Source organism: Dromaius novaehollandiae, chromosome 12 (assembly GCF_036370855.1).
Source record: "Dromaius novaehollandiae isolate bDroNov1 chromosome 12, bDroNov1.hap1, whole genome shotgun sequence".
Lineage (NCBI taxonomy): Eukaryota > Metazoa > Chordata > Aves > Casuariiformes > Dromaiidae > Dromaius > Dromaius novaehollandiae.
Window position 1 is genome coordinate 2,493,558 of NC_088109.1, and position 21,845 is coordinate 2,515,402.

A 21,845-nucleotide genomic window follows, 5' to 3' on the forward strand; every position below is an offset into this window, starting at 1 on the left:
TGGGACCACAAGCTGGGCGGTTACAGCAGAAATGTGTTTTTCCCGCAGAAATAAACTGCCTTTCCGAGTTGGTGGGAGCCTTTTCTTGGTGGCGTGTGAAGCTGCAAGGGGCAGCAGGGCAGCTTTGGACGGGTGGGAAAGGGGCAAGTGGAAACAAGGAGAGCGGGTAGCCCCTGTCCGGGGAGGCTCTCGCTCTGGTGTGGGATATGACGACACGGACCTCAGGTAGGGTAGTGCAAAAGATCCTTTATTGAAAACACAATGGCTGGTTATATAGCAATCAAGCTCAGCCACTCCTCCAAGTTTCTCCTTGGCACTGTGGCATCTTGTGATAGGTAGGAAGATGTCTTCTGATGCCTGGCAGGCGGGCAGGACAGTCCAGCAGGACAGGCCCACCGCAGCTGCTGACACGTAGGCAGGAAGGCACATGATCACTGGCAACTCACGTGCACCGATTCTGGCCACAAATCATAGTTACCACATCATTACTTTCTGCCTTAGAGATTCTCCGCTGTCTTACACAGCATCATTCAATCTTGGTCCCCAACATATGCCCGCTTTTTATTTATTAAACTTAAAGCTTGTCAGGTAGGGGAGACAGATAACAAGGGTTAGAAATCTTACCAAGATTACCAATTCACATGTCAGTGCCCTCTTAACTTATGCCCCCAAACCTAACGTCCAGTTGTATCCCTTAAAAGGGTTCCACTCTGATTCTATCTATAACTTATCAGTGAGGTGCTACTATATTCTATCTACAACTTATCAGTGCAATCATGTAAGTGCAATAAACTTCTGTGAACTAATAGTGATCCTGCACAAGGCAGGCAAATACTGCCGAAAATACCCCAATATGGGTTCATCTTAACTGGCTCTCAGCCCTCGTTTGGTATCCCGAGGAATACATCAACAGGTCGAATCGGTCGTGCAGGTATCCAGCGAGGCCCGTTACCTGTGGAAACACAAGCGTAACCTTTCCCCCACGTTATTAGATCTACTGGTTCACTCCATTGACCTGTTTCCAGGTTCCTGTAGCGAACTCGAGGTCGTTCTCGCCCTGTAGGACATGAGAAATGCTTATTAACTGCACTCTGGTCCATATAATGGTTTAAGAAATTAAGAACATATAAAGCCTTCCAGAGTTGCTCTTGTGGGGAAGTGCCAGGGCTATTCCCCCTTTTTTGTTTTTCAAGCATTTCTTTCAGGGTACAATGGGTACGTTCCACTATTGCCTGGCCAGTTGGGGAATGGGGAATTCCGGTCACATGAGTGGCCCCCCCAAGTTTGAAGAAATGCCCATGTTCGTTGTGCCGTGTATGCGGGACCATTGTCAGTCTTAATTTGAGCAGGAACCCCCATTACGGTGAAACAGGCAAGCCAGTGACGACAAACATCACGGCTCTTCTCCTCAACATGGGCAGTAGCGACAACGTAATGGGAAAAGGTATCTACAGAGACGTGAACATACTTCAGTCTTCCAAATGAGGGATAATGGGTAATGTCTGTCTGCCAGATACTACAAGGTTGCAGGCCTCGAAGGTTGATTCCTGAGTAGGGTGGTAACGGGGATACATCTTGGCAATCAGGGCAACTTCGACTAATATTCTAAGCCTGGTCCCTAGTAATATGATAAGTTTTCTGTAGTGCCTTAGCATTTTGATGGAAAAAATCATGGGATATTTTGGCCTGTTGATAGGTGTTAGGTGTCAACACAGCTGCTGTAAAATGATCAGCAACGTGATTGCCTTGGGCAATCGGTCCAGGTAGATTGGTATGAGAGCGAACACATAAAACAAAATAGTCATGCTCTCTTTGCTCCAACAAAAACAACAGTTGCTTCAAAAGAAGAACCAACTGTTCGTTCGTCAGAGTTTTTAAAAAGGATCGTTCCAGGCGCTGGATAATGCCCGTAACGTAAAGAGAATCAGCAACAACATTCAGAGGCTGTGCCTTGAACAGTGTAAAGGCTCGAACAGCAGCTGCTAACTCGACTATCTGTGTAGAACCCTTGACATGCGTAATGTCAGACTCCCTTCCCCCTTGATCATTCTTCCATGAGACCACTGCCTTCCCAGACAGCCCTGACCCATCAAGAAAGGCAGTTAAAGCCTGAGGGAGAGGTACACGAGAAAGATGAGTCTTGAGCTGTAAAGGCAGGGTTTGCAGCGAATGAAGCAGCTTGTGCCGGGGAATGGAGAAGCTAAGCTCCCCTTCAAAACCCACAAGTGCAGCTTGGAGAGAGAGACTCTGCTGGAAGCAAAACCTGAAGTCCTGCTTGGCCAGTGGGATAGAGATACTAGCCGGATCTTGCGCCAAAAGGCTTTGCAAACGATGGCGTCCTTTCTGGATAAGCAGCGCCATCATCTCTATCCCAGTGGTCACAGTCTTCGAGAAAACATGTGCTAGAAACACCCACTCCAGGATTCTTAAGGGATCATTGTCACCCGAAACCCACTGGCATAAGAGAGCATAAGGTTGAAAGACATTATAAATCAGAATCAGGCGAACTAATGGTTGCTGTCCTCTGAGTCCTGGGCTCCCTGGTGCAGGGAGAGCACTAGGACACGGCTTATCCTCAGTGAAAGGGGAACCAGGCCACCAGCGTTCCCTAGCACATGTGCATCAGTAGATGGTGCTGTTGGGTTGGTGAGCTTTCCTAAGGGACCAACTGCGGTTCACCCTTTCGGGATTTGCTACCTCCCTGTCTTTATTGTGAGCTCTCTTTGATGACTTTGGTAACCAAATCCTATCGCTCACCAACTCCATCCCATTTATACAACATTATTTATGCCCTTTATATAACAATATTGCTTGCAACTGCCTTTGCAAAGTCCTAATTCTGCAATGCTGAACGCTGGGGAGTCATATCAGCATAAACTGTGTGTGAACACCTGATTTGTTGGCATGGCAGCAATTTATAGTGACCATGGACAGGTAAGGACACGAGGTGTGGGGCAAGGCAAACCAGGTGCCTTGTTCTGTTCCCTGTGTTGGGCATTACCATGAGCATCAGCAATGCTCATAAGAGGCAAAATTTTCAGTTAGAGTGATGGAGTAGTGCTGAATAGCCCCAGTTTAAAACTGACCACTAATATATTTTGTCTATAAAACAGTCCAGTCATCAGCTAGAACATGTTTCAATGTAGGCCCCTAAGAAGTTTCCACTGATGGAAACTTCCACTTTCCTTTAATTGATTCACGTACACATTAACTACTTTGATTTACTTGTCATCTTCCACAGATCCTTTGGACTAATCAACAGAGCTGCCCAGGTCTAATAACTGCAGGTTGAAAATCACTGCATCAGAGTGAGATAGCCAGGGGAGTAACATACTGAGTGATACTGAGTATCTGTACTGGGCTTAACACCTGCGATGTTTCCACAGAGCAGAAATACGGAGCTGTCAAATGAGGCACATTTACATGTTATGTTTCCATCATAGAGTTCTTACCATCGCTTTTGTACTCCACGGCTACATACGGCTACTTGACCAGCAGCACTGAAGCTGTTCATAAAGCCTCTTCCACAAGAAGATCACTAGATGGAGCCCAATTCTAAATCTGGAAAATACATAAAAATAGCTTCTCGGTGTCCGCACCTGCCTGCCGCGCTCCTGCCTTACGGCACATGACATCCACAGTCTCAGTGTCCTCCCCTCCCAGGCTAAAGATGAAAGGCCTTAAGAATATACAGGTTAAGTACAATTTGCAGCAGACAGCAGCCACTCGCTCTTCTCTAGTCCAGCTCGGTTCAAATCCACTGTGCGGCTACACTACCAACATAAAGTTTTAACCAATGCCAAGTGTAGGTGTGGAGGAGCACATGCAGGCACGCAGAGGCCCTGCAGCCCTGTGCCAGAACGGCTAAGGTAAGCCCTTGAGGTCATGGCGTGCTCGATGGGCACCGAGAGGCTGAGCACCGAAATTCCTCTTTTCCCCCGCTGCCCCCTTGCCTGTGAAGTTGTGGGTATCCAGGTGATGCAGGAGCTGAAGGCTGCATTAAGATCAGAAGCAAACTGGTCAAGGAGGGCGTGCATGCTGATGTCCCCATCCCTCGGCGTGCTCAGATGGCCCTCGCCGCCTCCTCCTTCGATAACCCAGCATCGCCGGCAGTGTTCGTTATTGCACTGTTCCTGGCACAGCAGAGACGAGGAATGGACACACGCAGGAGGCCAACCAGCTGTTGAAGGGACCGGCAGGCAGGTAAGGCCGAGGCAGGAGCTGAACGTGCTCTCAGCCTAGTGCCCTACTCACGGGACCATCCTCTAACCTTCGCCAGAGTGAGCTCCCTTCCCTACCCCCAGGCCCCATCCGACTTGGTCCTGAACACCACGACGGCCACTAATAGCTTCGAGTACCCGACCTACTGGAGACCAAGGGCACAGACGTCCCCTTCTCCCATTCCCTCTTCAGTCTGCTACGCGAAGAAGTGGTGTTTCGTGGCAGCTAAGGAACAATTAAGCTCATGTTACCAAGTGTTTAAAAATCAAAGGTTCAATAACTCTGAAAGTAAGTGGAAGATTTCCTCTGGGGTCATTAGTCACCTGATTCTGGCCTGAAAACGATCTATAAATGCGGGGGGAAATGGTGTTAGTGTAAAAATTTACCAGGGGACTCGGCCGAGCGGAAAGCCACCTTCCCAGGGCATCCCCAGGCGATGGAGGCACGGCACCCCTGGGGTCAGGCCCCGAGCAGGCTGCCGGAGGCGGATGGAGGGCAGGGTGGGGGGTGGGGGGGGTGGGGGAGCAGCCGCAGGGAAACACCGGGGCTTTGGGGGGGGCTGGGGGGGCGTCAAGCCGCGGCCCTTCGGCACCCTCCGCACACTGCCCGGGATGCCGAGAGCTGGGGGAGAAACACAACACGGACGGGACGTTGCAGACCACGAAATAAAAAGGAATACAAATGAATAAATTTAAAAATGAACAAAAGTAAAGCTGTAAAGGAAAACTACAAATAAAGCACAAATATAAATAAAGCACAAATATAAATAAAGCACAAATATAAATAAAGCACAAATATAAGTACAAACATAAGTAAAGTACAAATATAAATAAAGGATAAATATAAAAGTACAAATATAAATAAAGTAAAAAAAAGTGAAGCGAAAAATACGCAAAAGCAAGAACTGAATAAAAATGCGATGAAATATAGGTAAGAACCGATAAACAGAGGCGGAATTAAATACAAATGGAAAAGGCGGCGGCACGGGCAGCGCACGGAGTTCCCCTCGCGCAGACGAGCGCTGCCGCGGGGAAAGTCCGCGGGGCCGCGGCCGGCGCTGTCCTGGCCGGGGCCGGGGCCGGGGCCGGGGCCGGGGAGGGGCGCGGGCCGCCGCCGCCGCCCCCCGCGCCGCTGCCGCCCGCGCCTCCGCCCGGGCCGCGGCGCTGCGCGCATGCGGCGGCGGCGCCCATTGGCGGCGGCGGCGCCGCGTTCCTGGAAAGTTCTTGGAAATGGATCAGAGGCGTTTCCGCGCGCGCGCCGCGGCGGTGGCGGCGGCCGCAGCAGCAGCGGGGGCAGCGCCGGCCGCGCCTGCCCGCAGCCCCCGCGCGGCCCCGGGGGGCGGGAGCCCCCGCCGCGCCGGGCCGGGCCGGGCCGGGCCGGGCTGGCAGCGGGGCGGCCATTAGGGCAGCGGCTATTTATACTTCTTTTTTTTCCCCGGGTGCGTGCGCGCGTGTGTGTGGCTGATATCGGAAGAGTGATGTGACTACAATGCGATTCCAGGAATCCCTCGCTTCCTGGAACAGATTAAAAGGGGCACACAAAAGATTACTTAGTAGGTGTGTTTTTTTTTTTTCCCCTCAGAGCTTCATTACTTCTGGAGGCAGCGGAGCCGCACGGTGCTGCTCTCCCGGCTCTTCTCCCGTGCGCTTGGCGGGGATACTATTTATTGCTATTTATTATTACTTCAGACTGCTCTGAGTATTTTTTTTTTCTGAGAGATTGCTCTGCTGGAAGATTAGTTCCTCTTTTACGTACATGTAGTTTCCCTTTTCTGTTTTCTTTTTTTAAAAAAAACTTTGTTTTCTGGAAAGCAGAACAAGAGCACGTTATATTTCCAAGCACTGAGAGCGCACACGTTCGCCCGGCCGAGAGCCAGCCGGCGAAGTCCCGCTCGCGCAGCCCCAGCCGCCGCCTGCGGGCTCCCTCCGGGCCGACCCGGCACGCGGCCGCGACCCTCCGGCCCGCTTCTGCTGCGACCCCCTGAGCGGAGGCCGGGGCGAGCTAGCTCCTCCTGGGAAGCGAGGAGAAAGGAGACGAGCGGGAAGGAAAAAAGAAGAGGAGAAACCATTCCCCCACCTTCTGGAAGACTTAATGCTTTTCCCGTGGTCCAGGAGTGACATGGTCCTCTGTGTGCAGGGGTAAGGTTGCTGCGCTGCTGCTCTCAGAGCCGGGGTGCTGCCTCGGCTGCGCGCGTCGCCGTGGCCCAGCGCACCGGGACGAGGCTCGGCCGCGCTGGCGGGGCACTCGCTTCGGCCCGGCTGCTTTGGGGGTTTTGTGGCCAAAATCCTGCGGCCGTAAGGTGTCCCTCATTTCCACGCTTGCCGTAGCTGACAAATTAGACGGTGTTCAGGGTCCTTCGGGGAGCAGAAATCAGCTAAGCAAAACTCGGGACGTGCTGTCCAGCAGCGTCCGCGCACCGCACGGAGGGACCCGGATACGAGACAGGAGGGGTGCCCCGTTGTCCCAGGGGCAGCAAACTACTTGCAGGGAAAAAACTCCCCCGGAGCTCAAGTGCTTTTTATTTTTCAGTACATATTTAGGCTATATACATATTCCTGCTTCTCTGTTGCTTTTAAGTGTGGGGTGAAATGTATGCACATACATACAGACACACCCATCCGCAGCCTAAACAGAACTAAAAGCTACAGGGTGCAGACACAGAAATCAATTATTATTACAGAAGTTACATCCCAGAAATATTTCTTCGGTAAAGCAGACGTCTAGGTCCCTTCCCTGGTAGCGGCGTTCGCGCTCGGTGCCTGTGCGGTCACTCCAGCACATCTGGGTCACCGCCGTGCGTGAACACCCGGTCTGCAGGAATACATCCAGCCTTTTTACACATGCTGCACATATGGGAAGTACCAGTGTAATCCCACATTAGTTTCAGTCTGAGCCACGATGTAAGTATTAACAACCCCTCCCACCCTCAGCGGATTTTCCTTAGAAGCGCTGCGTTCGCCGTGTCTGCTTTAAATGACTCAAGCCCGGGGATTTTTACCGTTTCCCCCAGCAATGTGCTCCAGAGACATACCCATACTTTCCAGCTACTCAAGTGGGTTTTCCTTTGTTCATTTTTGCTCTTGTTTTTAGTCTACCGCTGGCGGTTCCTGTAGCCACAGCAAAGGAAAGTCAGTTTTCAACTTAAGCTGTGGGAGACTCATATGTGACATTTTACCCCAGGGCTAAGACACCAGAGCTACTACCTCTGCACCCACTGAGAACTGCTAGGCAGCCAGATGTGCAGACATTTGGCTCTAATGTCTTCTTTATGACCATTTACTGCTCAGTTTTCATTATCCTCCAGGATTTTGTATCTCCTGCACTCCACGCTGTCCCTCCTATTCAGGCCAAATTCCCACGGGAGTTTTGGCTGATGGGAGGGAGAGCAGCTCTGAACACTTTTTAGTGCGCTATCCGTGTTACAGAGCTTGGCTTATCAGCAAAGTAACTGGGTATCATTTAGTGACTGTGTATCAGTGTGTAACTGGTACCATTAAGTGTAAATGATACCAGACACATCTATTCTCTTGAACTTTCTTGGCTTTCCAAGGCTTTTTGGAGCACTAATTGCCAACGCACCGGGAAATTCTGCTGCTGTTTCTCTCGACGCCACGCAGCCTCCCAGCTAGACATGCCCAATTTTCTATGTTTGTTCATCAGAGAAGTTTTACTAATAAATTATTCCGTTCAGTTCTGACCCTCCGCAGGTCTCCTCCACTTTCTTCCTTAGCAGCTCTAATTATTTTCAAACACTTACTTCACCCCTATTAAAGGGCTCACTTTTGCATGTCAGCCTTCCTTTCCAACACATCCTTAGCCCAGCAAACTCCTCGTATCCCTCTTGCTTATGTTCTTTCATTCTGACCATCCTCATCTCCATAAAAGTTCTGGTCAGCCCCCACCTTTTCCCTTTCCTGTGCTTGGAGCTGCTCTCTGGTCACAGCGGCTGATCTTTTTTCTTCAACCTGCTTATGAAGCTGGTTCAGGCCACCGTCACCTCCTGGCCTACAGGAATTAACCCCCCTCCTGTCTCACCAGACTCCTTAAGGACTGCAGCTGCACTGGGACTTTTTGCAGGGGGAGAGAGGGGCCCAGAGCAGGTGTAAAGAAGGAAAATAACTTGAGTGTAAGGACGGTCCTCCCCTGGGTGCTGTGGAGGAACCACCACTAGAACTGCATGGGGTTTGGGCTCCCCTTGGCTTCAGGTGGCAGTGAGCAGAGCAGCAGGGAGTGAGAAAGCACGGTGGGAAACCTCGGCTCCTCAGGCACAGAGGTTCTGCTTCACAGAGACCCACAAGGGCTCCAGAAAAGAAACATATTTAAAAATTCAAATAATTGATGCATCTTCTGGAGGAACAAATTGTGAAGTGACTCAGACTTTGAAGTTAACAACATTCTGCCCTAAAGTGACAGCATATTTCCCCCTGTGGCTTTGCTCTCCCGTCCCTTCCCAGTTTCAGCCAATTCTTAAATTTCCTCTCTAAAGCAGGTAAATAAAATAAAAAAGTTCCATGCTAGGAACAAGAGGATTTCTTTATGTTCAAGATTTTTCCCAAAGGATAGACCATAAATTTTTTCCAGGAGAAAAAAGTTCAGAGAGATTTGGAATTTGGACTACGGTATTAATTATAGGGGGAGAGAATGGGCAGCAGATGGTGCAGGACTGGTTTTATGGATTTAACACCTGGCACAGTCATTTGCACCTCAGCAGACAGTCAGTGGTCTTGTGTAACACCCCCCTTGGATGGCACAAACTATTATACTAGGTTTGGTACAGTGGAGGACCTGGTTTATAGTCCTGCTTGCTCGAAATGGAGAATCGGGAATCTCCTTTCCTCAAGATGGCAGACAGCTAGAGATTTGTGCAGTCATGTGAGAAGGTAGACATCTAAATGTCTTTAAAAACACAGCCCTCAGCGCCTATAAATTTAGCTCAGGTGAGCCTTAAAAGAGAATTCAAAGCTTCCCAACAGCAGTCTCTGTGTAAAAGTGGGTATTCAGATCTACCCCTCTGTGAAAGGCAGTGATCAAGGGTGCCTGGTGAAGATAAGGGCCAGCAATCAGATTTAGTAGATTTGGCTTTCTAGCCATAAACAGAAATTAATAAACGAGGATCAAATGCCATGCTTGCCAAAGAGATATCTTCCTTCCGATAAATTATTTTGACATATGGAAAAAGAATGTTCTTTTCTAAATACCTGAGGAATGGTGGGGTTTTGCCTTGTATTATGTGGACAAGAAGTATCTTTTTGTAGATTCAAATTCACCAATGGCTTTACAGAAACCTTCCTCCAAACCTACATGGCTTTATCAGAAATGCAGATTCATGGAACTGATTGTGTCTCTTGCTCTTAAATCATTCTGAAGTCATTTTCAAGTTCTCTCTAGTCTACTCTTCTCCAAAATCCCTTCTTCTGGCTCACAGTCCTGTATCTGGGACTCAGCAGTTTGAGGGGGATAGAGCGCAGCTATGATAAGACAAAGATCACTTTGCAACACATTTACATATGCCCATGAAATGTCACTGCTTATATAAAACAGAGAAGGAGGGAGATGGGAAGAGAAATGCCTGTGACTTTAGTCTCCTGCTTTTCTCTTCAGTGATGTGAGAGGAGGTGGCTGCTGCCCCCGTAATCACCACCAGCTCCAACTGGTCCTTTGACCATCAGACAGTCCCATGTTGAGCACTGTGTTGCACTTCCCTGGAAACTCACTCCTCTTATTTTGAGTGCCTGAAAGAACATCTCAAGCAAGCAAGTGGATGTGGGGGAGACAACACAGGACACAGCCACGTATGCCACATACAGGGCATACGAAGGCAAAGAGCCTAGAAGAAACGACAGGGACTTATGTCTTGGCTCAGAAGCTTGCCTGGGAATGAAGACTTCCCTTGCCCCCAACATCCGTCCTCCCATAGGAGCCCTGCCTTGCTTTAGGAAGCTCTATGCCATGGAGAAGGGGCGCTCACAGCCCCCAAGAGCCCCAGGCTACCTGAAACTTTGCACTTAGATGCTGAATGGCTACAGTAATGCTCTCTTTAGGTCACAGAGGGAATAACCTTCACAGCAGCCCTATATGGGCAGAGCTTCTTACCACTACAAACACACGGAGTACCAGGAGATTACAGTTGCACTGAGATGTCCTTTGTGCCCTTGAATGCTAGGGTTTCAGAGGGCTGGCTGAAACAAGAATTCCCGTTATTCTACTACAAGATCAGCTAACCTTTAGTCCTAACAAACAGGCACATTTAAGATCGGGTCAACCTTCAATAGAACGGAGGTAGGACAAAACCCAAGCTATTCCTGATTCTGCTACTAATTAGATTGCTGTAAATGACCCACTGACAGAAAAAGAAATGCCCCAACTTTGTAATGACAAAAGCGAAGCTGGAATGTCATTATGAACCTCACTGCCTCTGAAACTATTTGTTAAAAAGCAACAGCTAAAAAGGTCGGGCTTACAATTGAGCTAAATTGCAAGATAGCCCATCTTTTCCAAGGTGAAAAAGGCTACTTGCCTCTCCCTGTTTCTGAAGACTTATCTTTAGCTGTGTAATTTTTTCCCCCTTGCCTATCTTTCTATTTGAAATACAATTATATCAAGCGTCTGTTTATAGAACATAACACTGTAGCACAATGGAGCATGCACTGAACTGATGTTGCAACCTCTTTCAAGGCAAGGAAAAATAGCACAGTATGCCCTTTGTTTCAGACCTCATCCTTTGCTGGCGGACGAGAAGATCAGGAGACTGTCACTCAGGGGCATTGCAGTGGATTTGTCAGAGCAGATCATGCAGCCTCTCCCAGTAACAGCCTTCCAGGAAGAGTCTGCACCTGTCTTCGCAGCGCCTGTTCCAGACAGCAACCCACCTCAGATGCGAGACCCTGAAGAAGACCTTCTCTGCATTGCAAAAACCTTCTCCTATCTGCGAGAATCTGGTAAGGCTCTACCCCTCAGCATAAAGTTGCGAGTCAGGAGGCCACAGGGAGCAATCCACTCTGCAATCCAGATCCAACAAGAATCTCCAAATCCCACTTCAGATAGGAACCCAGTTCTAGCTGACTGCTATTGATGCAATGTGGATTTTCAGTTTCTACAAACTCAGCACTTGCATCGTGAAGTAACTTGTTGCTAGCGTATATAAATGCTTTGTCTTTTATAGCTGAATCAGGAGAAAGAATTGAGAAAAGGCTCCTCTTTCTCTGTAAACTCCAATAGCTACAAAAGTAGTCTTCCCCATCCCACATCCAGCAGAGCAATGGTAAACATAGGTAGAAAACCCTTAGAATCTGACATTGCCTTCATTTTTGAAGGTCTTACAGAGCCCAGGTCCTGTACACAGTGGGCTTCAAGACTTCCCTAAATATGCTGCCAATTTTTTGATACATTCTTTCCCTAAAACGTTTTTTCTGGGATGCTTTTCCAGGTTGGTACTGGGGGTCTATCACTGCCAGTGAGGCTAAGCAGCATCTCCAAAAGATGCCTGAGGGCACCTTTCTGGTACGGGACAGCACCCACCCCAGCTACCTGTTCACACTCTCTGTCAAGACAAATCGAGGTCCCACCAATGTGCGCATTGAATACACTGACAGCAAGTTCCGGCTAGACTCAAACTACTTGTCCAAACCCCGCATCCTGGCCTTCCCAGATGTGGTCAGTCTCATCCAGCATTACGTCATGTCCTGCACAATGGAAAGCAAGAATGAGGCTCCTTACCCACCTCCATCTCCTCTACCTCCCATGCAAAAAGAGATGGCGGCAGCCGCAGTACACTTGAAACTCATCCGGCCGCTCAGCCGCAAAGACAACATCCCCAGTCTACAACACCTGTGCCGGCTACGGATTAACAAGTCAACAGCCGAAGTGGACCAGCTCCCTCTGCCCAGGCGGATGGGAGACTATTTGAAGCAATACCCTTTCCAACTCTGAGGCACGGCCATTATGTCTCAGGCACAACAGTCACAGGGACAGAAATAAGAGAACTTCGGTGTGTTTTCGTCCCGCTAAAGCGTGTCATCAGGTGGACACAGTAAAGACCTGATTATCAGCAGAGATTGCATCCATCTTTCCTCTCCCCTTCTCTCTAAATCCATTCCAGCACCAGGGAGGAGTTGGTTGTTTCGGTGAACAGTGGGACACAATCTGAGCTCTGAACCTCAGGCCGCGCCAACAGTGGCTGTGAGAAAGTGCTATAGGCATGTGCACACTACTTGAAATTCAGAGTTGCTGTGACACCAGAAATGTTAACATTGTTATTTTCGCTATTTATTTCCATGGCAGTTTCTCTCCTCATGGTATTTTAAAAGCACCTTTTACTGTTTTTTGTTTCTTTTTCTTTTGTGGAATTAGAGGTAGAATAAAGGCTCCCAGCCAAATGGCAGCCAAAAATCTGTGGGAATTTGGATTTGGTTTCACATCCAAATAGTACTTGCTTGAACCTGTCCCTGTAACAGGTCACCCAAGAGTCCACATCCAAGCTCCCCCAGACTTCTGGGGTAGTCAAGACTCAGATGACAGCGTCTGGGCCCACCTCTACAGTGTATAAGATATTTTCTTTTTTCCTAAGCTATATGGGGGCTGGGCATCGTAACCTCAAAGCACATTGGTAGCAGCTTGTACATCTCTCAGAGATGCTTGCTGTGCCATAAGTGGTGGACGGGAGACTTTTGGAAGGAGCCCTTCTTCCTTGATAGCTCTAATCAGCGATTCTGGATATCGAGCTTGGGCCAGGGAGCACTCATCCCATTTTTTTCCATCCTCCTCATCTCAAAAGGAAATTTGTAATAAAACCTTTACAACCAAGTAATCAGAAAACCAGCTTTACTTGTGGGCAGAGGGATTTGGTCTGAGAGCACTTTGGCTTGTGTTTTCAAAGTGCTGTTCTCTGACATTGCCCTTGCCTTGCGAGATGCAGGGTAGGAACGGTGTTTCCTTGACCGAGGTTCAGACAGCTCTGCTGAACTGCATCAGCGACAGACAGCTTCAGGATATTTATTTATTTATTTGTGGGAGGATAAGAAATTATAAGCACCTCAGTAGAAAGAGCTGTCCTTCCTCTCTGCTACAGTTTCAAAGTGCCAGTTGCTCTGCTTCTCCCAGTACTATTCACAAGCCATACGGCTTCAACCAGAACTAGGTTCTAGCACACACTGGGAATCACAATTTAGCTTTTTTCTCTTTGCCAAGGTCCAGACCTCTCTTCTCCCTTTCTCAGACTTACATGTTTGTTATTTTCAATTAGATTTTTGCTGTGGGTTTGCTTCTCACACCCCATTCCTTCCACACCCCTGCAAACAAGTACAGTGGAGCTCCCTTGCTCTTTTGAGGACGGAAAAGACAAAGAGCAAATGAGATCTGCCAAAAAAAGCAAGCGTAGACAGGGAGGCTGCTCCTTCCTCTTCACTCACATGATCCCATCACCTCCCCAGTCTGTGGGAGCCAGTCCGTGCCATTGAGGGATGGGAAGAGACAGGTCTAAGGAAGTCACCCTTTGGCTTCTTCTCTTGCCCCTAAGACCCCATAATTTTAGCATGCATGAACCACCTTAACTTCATCCCTCCCTGGAACACTCTCTCTAAGGCTCTGTGAATTAGAGGAAACAAATCCCAGCTATACCTGACAGCTGAGAGAGGAGGGGGAAAAAGATGGGACAGTGACCCCAGGAGACAAGCTCAAAAAATGGTGGAGTTTCCTCCACCCTAAGTTAAAGCTGCCCAAAGGGACAACATGACCTGATGTGTTTAGTCAGTGTCCTTTTTTTTTTTTTTTTCCACATTTATATAAGTTTGTGGTCTTGCAAGCTTTGTTTTTGATACTTTGATGATTGACAGCATGCATGTGTGATGTCAGGTTTGCTTTTTACCGTATCCTATCCCCTTGCTCTGTATGGCAGCAACTGTGGGAAGGTACTGAATGAAAATGAAAAATTAAAAGGCTAAACAAAAACAAAACTTTTTTTTAAAAAAAGAATATAAAACAAAACCACTGAAAAGGCTTCCTTTTATCCAAACACCTCTATCTGCCTGAGGACACTGGGAACAAGGAAACCACAGCTCTTTGAGGAGCAACAGTGATCTCAGGAAGCCCACATGGCTTAGCCACAGGCTTGGTATCTACAGCATGTGGAGACTCAGTCAGTCCGAGAAATGTGCATCAGGAAAGGGCAAGTTGTTCAGCTTTCTGAAACTTCCCTCCCACCTGATCTTTTCTCTGCTGGGCATAATGAGGAAATCAAACCTGCAGGTTTGACCTCCTTGCCCCAGGAGAGCTTGGCTAGGATGGCAGATGTGTGTAAGGAGAATGAACATGTGGGTAATCCGGCAGCAGGACGATGCAGAGGCTGGGCTGAAGGCTGTGAGCTCACATGGGCAGGGACCATCTCTGTTGTATGTTTGTACCGCATCTAGCACAATAGGGTTCTCTAGGTGCTACTGCAATACAAAGAATAAATAATACAGTTACTCTAAAAAGTCAGTTTCTTCTATCTTGAGACAGTTTGTTAAAATCATTTGACTTGGATTTTAAATAAACATTTTAAATATATTGTAAAGCCATTTGATGTAAAAATTTTTGGTAAAATCCAAACGGATTAGTTCATTTGCTATTCACAGAAATCCTCCCCAAGAAGTCTGGGCAAACTCTTAATCAACCTTTCCAAACAAGACACAAAATCATTTCAAAAAAAGAAAAGTCCTTCAGATACTGGGAGAGTTTACCCCAAAAATCATCAGTGTGAGCCTGGTTCTTACTGCACACAGAGGGGCAGCAGTGGACCCCAAGCCCCAGGTTACCAAGAGCCAAAAGAACATTCTTTAATGATGTAGAAAAACACAAGAATGATTTTTATATCGCTTCTGTGGGCCATAGAAAACCATTCGAATCTAGGGGAAAGGAGATCGAACGTAATTGGAAGTTTGGCAACTTGTTTACAGCAGGCTTGACGCTGGCCCCAAAGAAAAACTCTGCTCATGGTAATGTTGAAAGAGAAGTTCTAAAAAACGCAGACCGCGCTTGGGATGGGACACTCACAGCATCAGCTTTTTCCCCAAGTTGTGCTGCAGCTGGGCCTCTCTCTCCCCCGCATGGGGTCTAGCCCAGCACCCTTTCCCCTTCTCGTGACCTCGCGTGGAGGACACAGCAGGCTGGCAGGCCACCAGGTAGCCGTATCTGCTCCATAGTGTCAGAGGGAGACAGGGGCCACCTCATGTGTCCTGCATCTCTGAAATGCATCAACTAGCAGGGCTTTGCACGGCGGGAACCCTACTAGTGGCACGCGACTCCACTGCAACACCTTCGCAGTCATTTCCCAGGAGAGATGTTCATGCCACACTCCCCGTGGTCGTGAGCGGAGCAAGCCATGGCACGTTCTCAACCCCTGGGAACAACAAAACGAGGTCAGGGAACCCCCAACTCCCCCCTGCATCTGGATCTCAATTAGTTCCTCTCCATCATTCTCCCTTTTTGAATCCACTGGCTTCAAAGTTCAAAATATTGCTTTAATGTGCTCCTAAAACATGTGCTATCCTATGCTAGTCTTGGGGTTGGCGTGCACTGGCAGATGCCGTTTGCAGAACCTCATTAATAGGAGCCCATGGATAAATTTCCATTGCACGCAGACCAGGAAACGCTGGCAATGGAATATTCTGCTCAAGTTGAAGTTGTTAAACAAAAACAATCATGTCCCTCCTGGTTTTACTGGAAATATTGAAAGTGAGGTAGAGGGGGAGGAAAAAGTAATAATCAGAGTAAGTGGAAAAATAAAAAGGAAGGAGAAGTTGCACCCACCTTTGAAGGGGAGCTTTGAAAACCCTGGGAAATACTGAAGAGAAAGGTGTAGCATTTCTGACACATTATTAAGTAATTTCTTCGATAAGCTGGGTTTACTGATTTTATATGATCCCCTCCCCCCTTTCTGCAGACCAAAGGTAGAAACGATGGGCACGAGTCAAGCCAATATAGAAGAGCAGTCATACATGGCTTTACTGCATCAGCCATTATTTTAGCAACTCCCACTCCTGCATCTTCCGCACATTTTGTTAAAGGCAGCAGGTTGGTGCTCTCAGAAGTCCCGTGCCAAACTGCCATGCGGCGCGCACTGATTTTTCCCATTGAGTCCCACATCTCCGGCAGCGGGAGTGTTCATGGAAATGCATGCAGAGCTTTTTAATCACTGACGGGCAGCTGCAACCCCTCGCCCTGCAACACCTGTACGGTTTGCTGAGCCCGTGCAGGACAGTTTGATTGGATTCTCTCATTTTTCACAGTTTCTGCCTGCAGACAGACACGGGCACAGAGAGCCCGCACTGCGAGCTTGAAAGGAAGACCGATTAAATCAGGAATAGAAATGCCAGTCCATGACTGCAACCATGTGAACGTGGCTCACTGCCACAGCAGCAATGCCCTGCCGCTCGTCAGACACGGGGTGCTCCATGCTGGCTCATACGGTCTCCCTTTCCCTCCCCATGAATCAGCCCTCTGAAACAGCAGCATGTGCAAGGGAAGAAACCTGTCTGTGTGCACTATCTGCTCTCCCATTTACTGAAATCTCATCCTTTTCTCAGAGTTTCTGCAATATTAACCAAAGAACACATAATCCCATGCCCCAGATGCTCTCGAGAGCACAGCTTTCCCTTACCTAGGCCAGATGAATCAGCAAGAAATGAAGCGGATCAGCTTATTTAATTCTCTTACGACAGACACGGCCGGATATTTCAAGCAATCAGCCTGTTACATGGCACTTCCAGTCCAAATTCCATCGTTAATCTCACCCGTTATCTAAGAAGTTAAGATTAAAAATCAGAATTAACTGGACACAGTACATATGGCTCTTCTGCTCTGCCCAGTCATGTTCTCGCGTTCAGATCTGTCCAAAGCCCTTGTGTCACAGTCTTCTCCTGCCTCTCCCTAAGGACCGCAGAAACACCGTGTCCTCCTCAGCTCACCAGCAGCCTGGAGCATGGGGTAAAGGAATATCCTGTAAAGCTGGGCCAGAGCAACTCCAGATGCCAGATGACATCTTTCAGCTCACTCAATGCCTAGCACTATTTTAACAACATTTGTGTCTCGTTTTCAGTGAACTGCACCTATCCTTCACAGGGGAAACTGGAACAAAAAACCCCACTGGACCAGGCAGCTCCTAATGAAACAAATTAGCCAAAGGTAGGAGTGAGATATTATTTAAAAAGATCTGCCCTGTCCTTGGGCAGAAATGTTCAACCTTTTGGCTGTTTCTGCTAGCAGCAGCCTAGCATTTATTGTATAATAAGGAGCACAAGGGGACCCAGTCCGACCAGTCTTGCCTAATGGCAGGATACCAAAAAGAGGGCTACGCAGTCGCTAAGCGCCTTGATAACACGTTGAGACTCAGTTTCTTCTGAGTCACGTCTCTTTTCTGCCCACACCCTGCCCTGCCCATTTCTTTTTTAATAATCACGTGTGCCGGAGCGTGAGGGCAGAGGAACGTGTGGAGGCATGCTCTTAGCCGGAGGCTAACGCTGCCTCAGGCGAACCCCGTTTTGGTCTTCCTCTTACGCATCCTGCGAAATGCAGCAGTGCCATGGCTCGGGCTACGTGCCGCACAAGTGGAGAAAGTCATCCCTGGGAGCAGGCACAATGCTGCGAAAATCAGCCATCCATCATCATCTCTGCTCTAAATCAAAAACAACAACAACAACAACAACAACAACAACAACAAAGTTGAAAGGAAGCTGGCAAACTGGGCCTAGGAATAAAGTTAGATTAGAGTTTTTCAGTAGTGGCAGCGCACAGGTAGATGGGTGTATACGAACACACTATAGCAAAATTTTAGCCAGAGCTAGATTCTTTTTAAATTGAAAAAAGGCTGTATTATTCAGATGAAAAGGTTACTGGTAAGGAAAATGTAGCCCAGACAGAGGAAAAATCATTCTAATAGCTGCATCCATTAGCCTGGGCAATACTCCTCAAAAGGAAACTAGGAAAAAGATTCCTGTAAGGAACATACAGTCTGGGTTCTACATAATAACATCATAGTTAATCCCAACATAATCGTTCAGAAGGATTTCAGATGCGAAAAGGTGAGGGAAAGTAACAATGCTTCAGAGCTTTCACTAATATTTGTTAAAGGGGAGGATGAGAACTGAGAAAAAGGAAGTTACATTGCAAATCATTTGTGGTTTAGTCTTTGCATTTTCCTTCGAATCATTTGGTAGTGGCCGCAGCTGGGAACAGGATGGCTGGGAGTTGGGCTGGATGGCCCGAAGGTCAGCTCCACACAGGGCTGGTTTTGCATTCCTACAGCATCATTCGCATCTGAGTAATTTAAATACAGACAAGACCAACCCCAGAGAGAGCAGTCCTATCCCAGCAGAGGAAGGCATTAAGGCAGAACTGCTCCCAGCCCTTGGCAGACCTAGATTTGCAGAAGAGGGTTTTCCTTTGGGCAACTGAAACTACTCCCATCTCCTTGTTCTTCTTTCTCGGTGCTTACTGGCAAGTTTTTTTTTTTTCCTGAAATAACACTGCTTCCTAACTGCAGTATAACTGCGCTTCACAGCAGCTCAAATTCGAGGTGCAAAAAATGATATCAGTCCTTATAAACACAGGTATTTTGAGAGCATTCTACCTATGCAGGAAATACATTTACCCGATCGTACTCAATTACAGGGACAAGAAAAACCTGAAATCATACTGGCTACTGAGATACTAGATACTCTCCAACATAATCAGAGACTTGATATCTCCCCAAAACTTATGATAAAAATATGTCAGGTGGAAGCACAAAGGATGAGCTGATCAACCAAAAATCGCTGGCACAGCTCAGCCGGGACTTAAGTTTCTTGGACCCCAGCCTGGCAGTCTGCGTAACTGAATCATGTGGTTGCCTTGATCTGTAAGCTATAATGCAACTTTTCCGATCGCAGCTGTTGGAGAAGTGTTGCTATTACTGAATCAGCCCTGCCTGTGAAACCTGCAAAACAAAATGGGCTAAATCCAGGCTTGTTTCCCATTGAGCACGATGGGAATTTACTTCAGGGCTGAACTTGGCCAATTTAATATTCCAGGTTTTACAGGCAAGGATTTTATCCCTGGCATAATTTTGATTTGAATGGCATGACAGAAAGGTGTTATACAGGAAACCATAACGCTCAAGTGCAGCTTAATATAAGAAGACTTTTCCTTCGCATACTACCCCACCAGCACACACAAGTCCTGGCCTGGACATGTCTTCATTAAGAGAGAAAGGAAAGGGCATTGTGCACTGTAAAGTTCTGCCTTCTCTTGAACTTGCCTGCAAATACACCAGTTGGTACATCTGCAATGCCATTTCAGGGTGTAAACCTGAGTCCATGGAGAACTGGGCAGGCAAACCTGGGCTGGTCTCAGCAAACCCATTTCACATTGGCTAACACAGATCTTTCAGTGGTGACAGCTCTTAGAAACAACAAATCTGGGCTATATTTGTGACAAAGAGACAGCCAGACCCAAGTAAAGCTCCTGGGGCACCCACCCCACCCCACCCTACCCCACCCCACGGTGTTTGCTGCTCCCTTGCTCTATGTTCTTTACAGGCTCACTCAATGCAAACCAGCACAGAGAAGGTTTAATAGCTAATCAAAAAGGTGGCATATTTAAATGTCAGGTCTGTCTCTTCATCAGGAGCAGCAATATGATTTGAAATCTAGTTTACAGAAAGCAGAGCTGTGTTTATACTTGTCAGAAGTTACCCAACTTGGCAACAATTCTTCCCATCATGCAAGTGCCATAGCGTTCATTGCCAAACCTTGCAGAGGCAGAGTTCAAAACACTACCTCCAAGCCTATAAGTTGAAGAAGCGTTTGTTACACAGTGCACATGCTATGCATTGGCACACATCTGAAATAGTTAAACAGCGATAAAAGGTATTTTTATGATTAAAACCTAAGCCTGAAAAGCCTAAAGCATGACCTAATTACATTACTCACAGGGAATTTTTCGTAAAATCTCTGTAAGTCTTTTTGAAACTATTTCCCTGGCTTCTCTGTCATATAGTGAATGGGGAGTGCCTTTGGTTTGGGAATACTCCTTATATTTTTCTAAGGCTCGTTTCAATTCAGTCCTCTAATTTCTTTCCCTCCATGCCTGTGCTGCGAAGGCTGAGCAGGGCCGGGCGACGCTCTGCAACGAACACACACAATATAGCGCTGCGGGGTGCTGGAACGCGGTGAAACAGCTGGGGGCTAAGCAGCCCCATATGGTGCCAACATGGGGAATGTGCATTACTTTCTTCCTTCCATGAGCAGAAGAGGTTGAAGCCTTTCAGCTGCATGCAATAAACTTTGCTGGCTGATCAGATCCGTACGAGTGAAGAGCAGGGTGAGCGTGACCTGCCGGGCTGCTGACTCAGGGGTGTTCACAAACAGCGGTTCCAAGCCGGAGCGTGCAAATGTCGTAATAACCACAGTGCCTCAGGATAGCGAGAACTAGCTGGGAGGAAGAGTTTGGTCACTAAATTAGTGGGGAAACGCTTTGTTGCAGAAGCCGTTGACTCTGTCACAAAGTGAAGAGCTACACTTTTCACTTTCAGTGTAGACCATTCAGATGACACAAACCAGAGCTCGTGTGCCACTCCTCCAGCTGCCCATCTCGGTTTGTCAGCAGAGCCTGCAGTCTGCCTTCCCTGGGCGCCCCAGGCTGCACGGCACCTGCCAGCTTGGCTCCGGCGTCGGAAGGGAATTTCCCCCCGCGGTGCCAGTCCGCATTCCACGCTCGGCGGCACGGACCTCCCTCCGGTTTGGACGTGCCACCTGAAGAAGGCAACGCAAGGCTATCATTTTTAACGTGTCTCAGCTCTCTTCTGCCTGACTACATTGCATAGGCTGTCTTTAGTGAGCCTTTATAACACAAACCAGTACATATCAGCCAGGCAGCTGAAACCAAAAGATACGGAAGCTCAGAAAAGGGTAGCTCACGTCCCAGTCACAAGTCACAGCGCACGACTTGCGTGACACCGACCGGTGTGGCAAGTGAAACTGCCACATGCTGCCTTCTGTTGTTTCCAAAGGCAAAAGCATATCAGCAGATTTCTACAGAAAATACGCACGTTGGTATTATTTCTTCATATCAGTAATAATCTTCACTCGAAAGGAAGGGTTCATTGCAACTACTGGAAGGGGAAATGTTCCATGCAATCTTGGCTAGGAAGAGAGGTGAGCTTAGAAAGAGACGGTCTGCTCTATAACCCAACCAGACAACCCCTGCTCCGCATTATCAACCCAGGCCCACTTGAGTAATTAACAATACAAATAAATATATTATCTTGCTTAGGCTTCCTACTCCATTTGCAGGGGGCAACAAGCAGGCATTTGTGCATGCACTTTGCAGTTTGTTTGTACTTTCCTTTTGGCCTATTATCACCCAAATAATCATCATCATCTCTGTCTCAGATGTCCTTAGAGGAATTAGCTGACTGAAGGTCAATACTCCTGGCAAAGATCTTCTTTAACCAAGGACACTTCTTTTCCTGTGAGCCAAAAGAAATATTCTCTTAGGCTTAGGGTAAGGGAAAGGGGTACCTGCCAAAGAGGCTGTTTCTTAATTATCTTGCATCTCTTCCCCCCTTCTGTCCCTGGAAACAAAAAATCAACCCTTAGGGAGTTATACCTGCA

The 21,845-nt window shown here is 47.8% G+C and overlaps 2 protein-coding genes across 16 annotated transcripts in view; one reads left to right on the top strand and one right to left on the bottom strand.

The window, feature by feature from the left end:
* Positions 1-226: 226 nt before the first annotated feature.
* Positions 227-21,845, bottom strand: part of HEMK1 (HemK methyltransferase family member 1) — a 114,674-nt gene continuing 93,055 nt past the window's right edge. For 12 of the 14 annotated variants that reach the window (XM_064518634.1, XM_064518644.1, XM_064518643.1 and 9 more), the window contains 3 exons: positions 16,856-20,984; positions 3,954-4,180; positions 227-3,561 (listed from right to left, as the gene is read on the bottom strand). The gene's annotated coding sequence lies outside the window, so the exon portion shown is untranslated. The remainder of the gene's footprint in view (positions 3,562-3,953; positions 4,181-16,855; positions 20,985-21,845) is intronic. The other 2 variants (XM_064518639.1, XM_064518631.1) reach the window with 2 other exon arrangements.
* CISH (cytokine inducible SH2 containing protein) lies at positions 5,375-14,770 on the top strand. Of its 2 annotated transcripts, XM_026117649.2 has the most exons (4): positions 5,375-5,777; positions 6,036-6,359; positions 10,933-11,159; positions 11,648-14,770. In XM_026117649.2, the coding sequence occupies exons 2-4, from the start codon at positions 6,313-6,315 to the stop codon at positions 12,148-12,150; spliced, it is 777 nt and encodes a 258-aa protein (XP_025973434.2). In that variant the 5' UTR covers positions 5,375-5,777; positions 6,036-6,312; the 3' UTR covers positions 12,151-14,770. The 2 variants fall into 2 exon arrangements, with proteins under 2 accessions (XP_025973434.2, XP_025973433.2); XM_026117648.2 differs by having other exon boundaries at positions 5,375-6,359.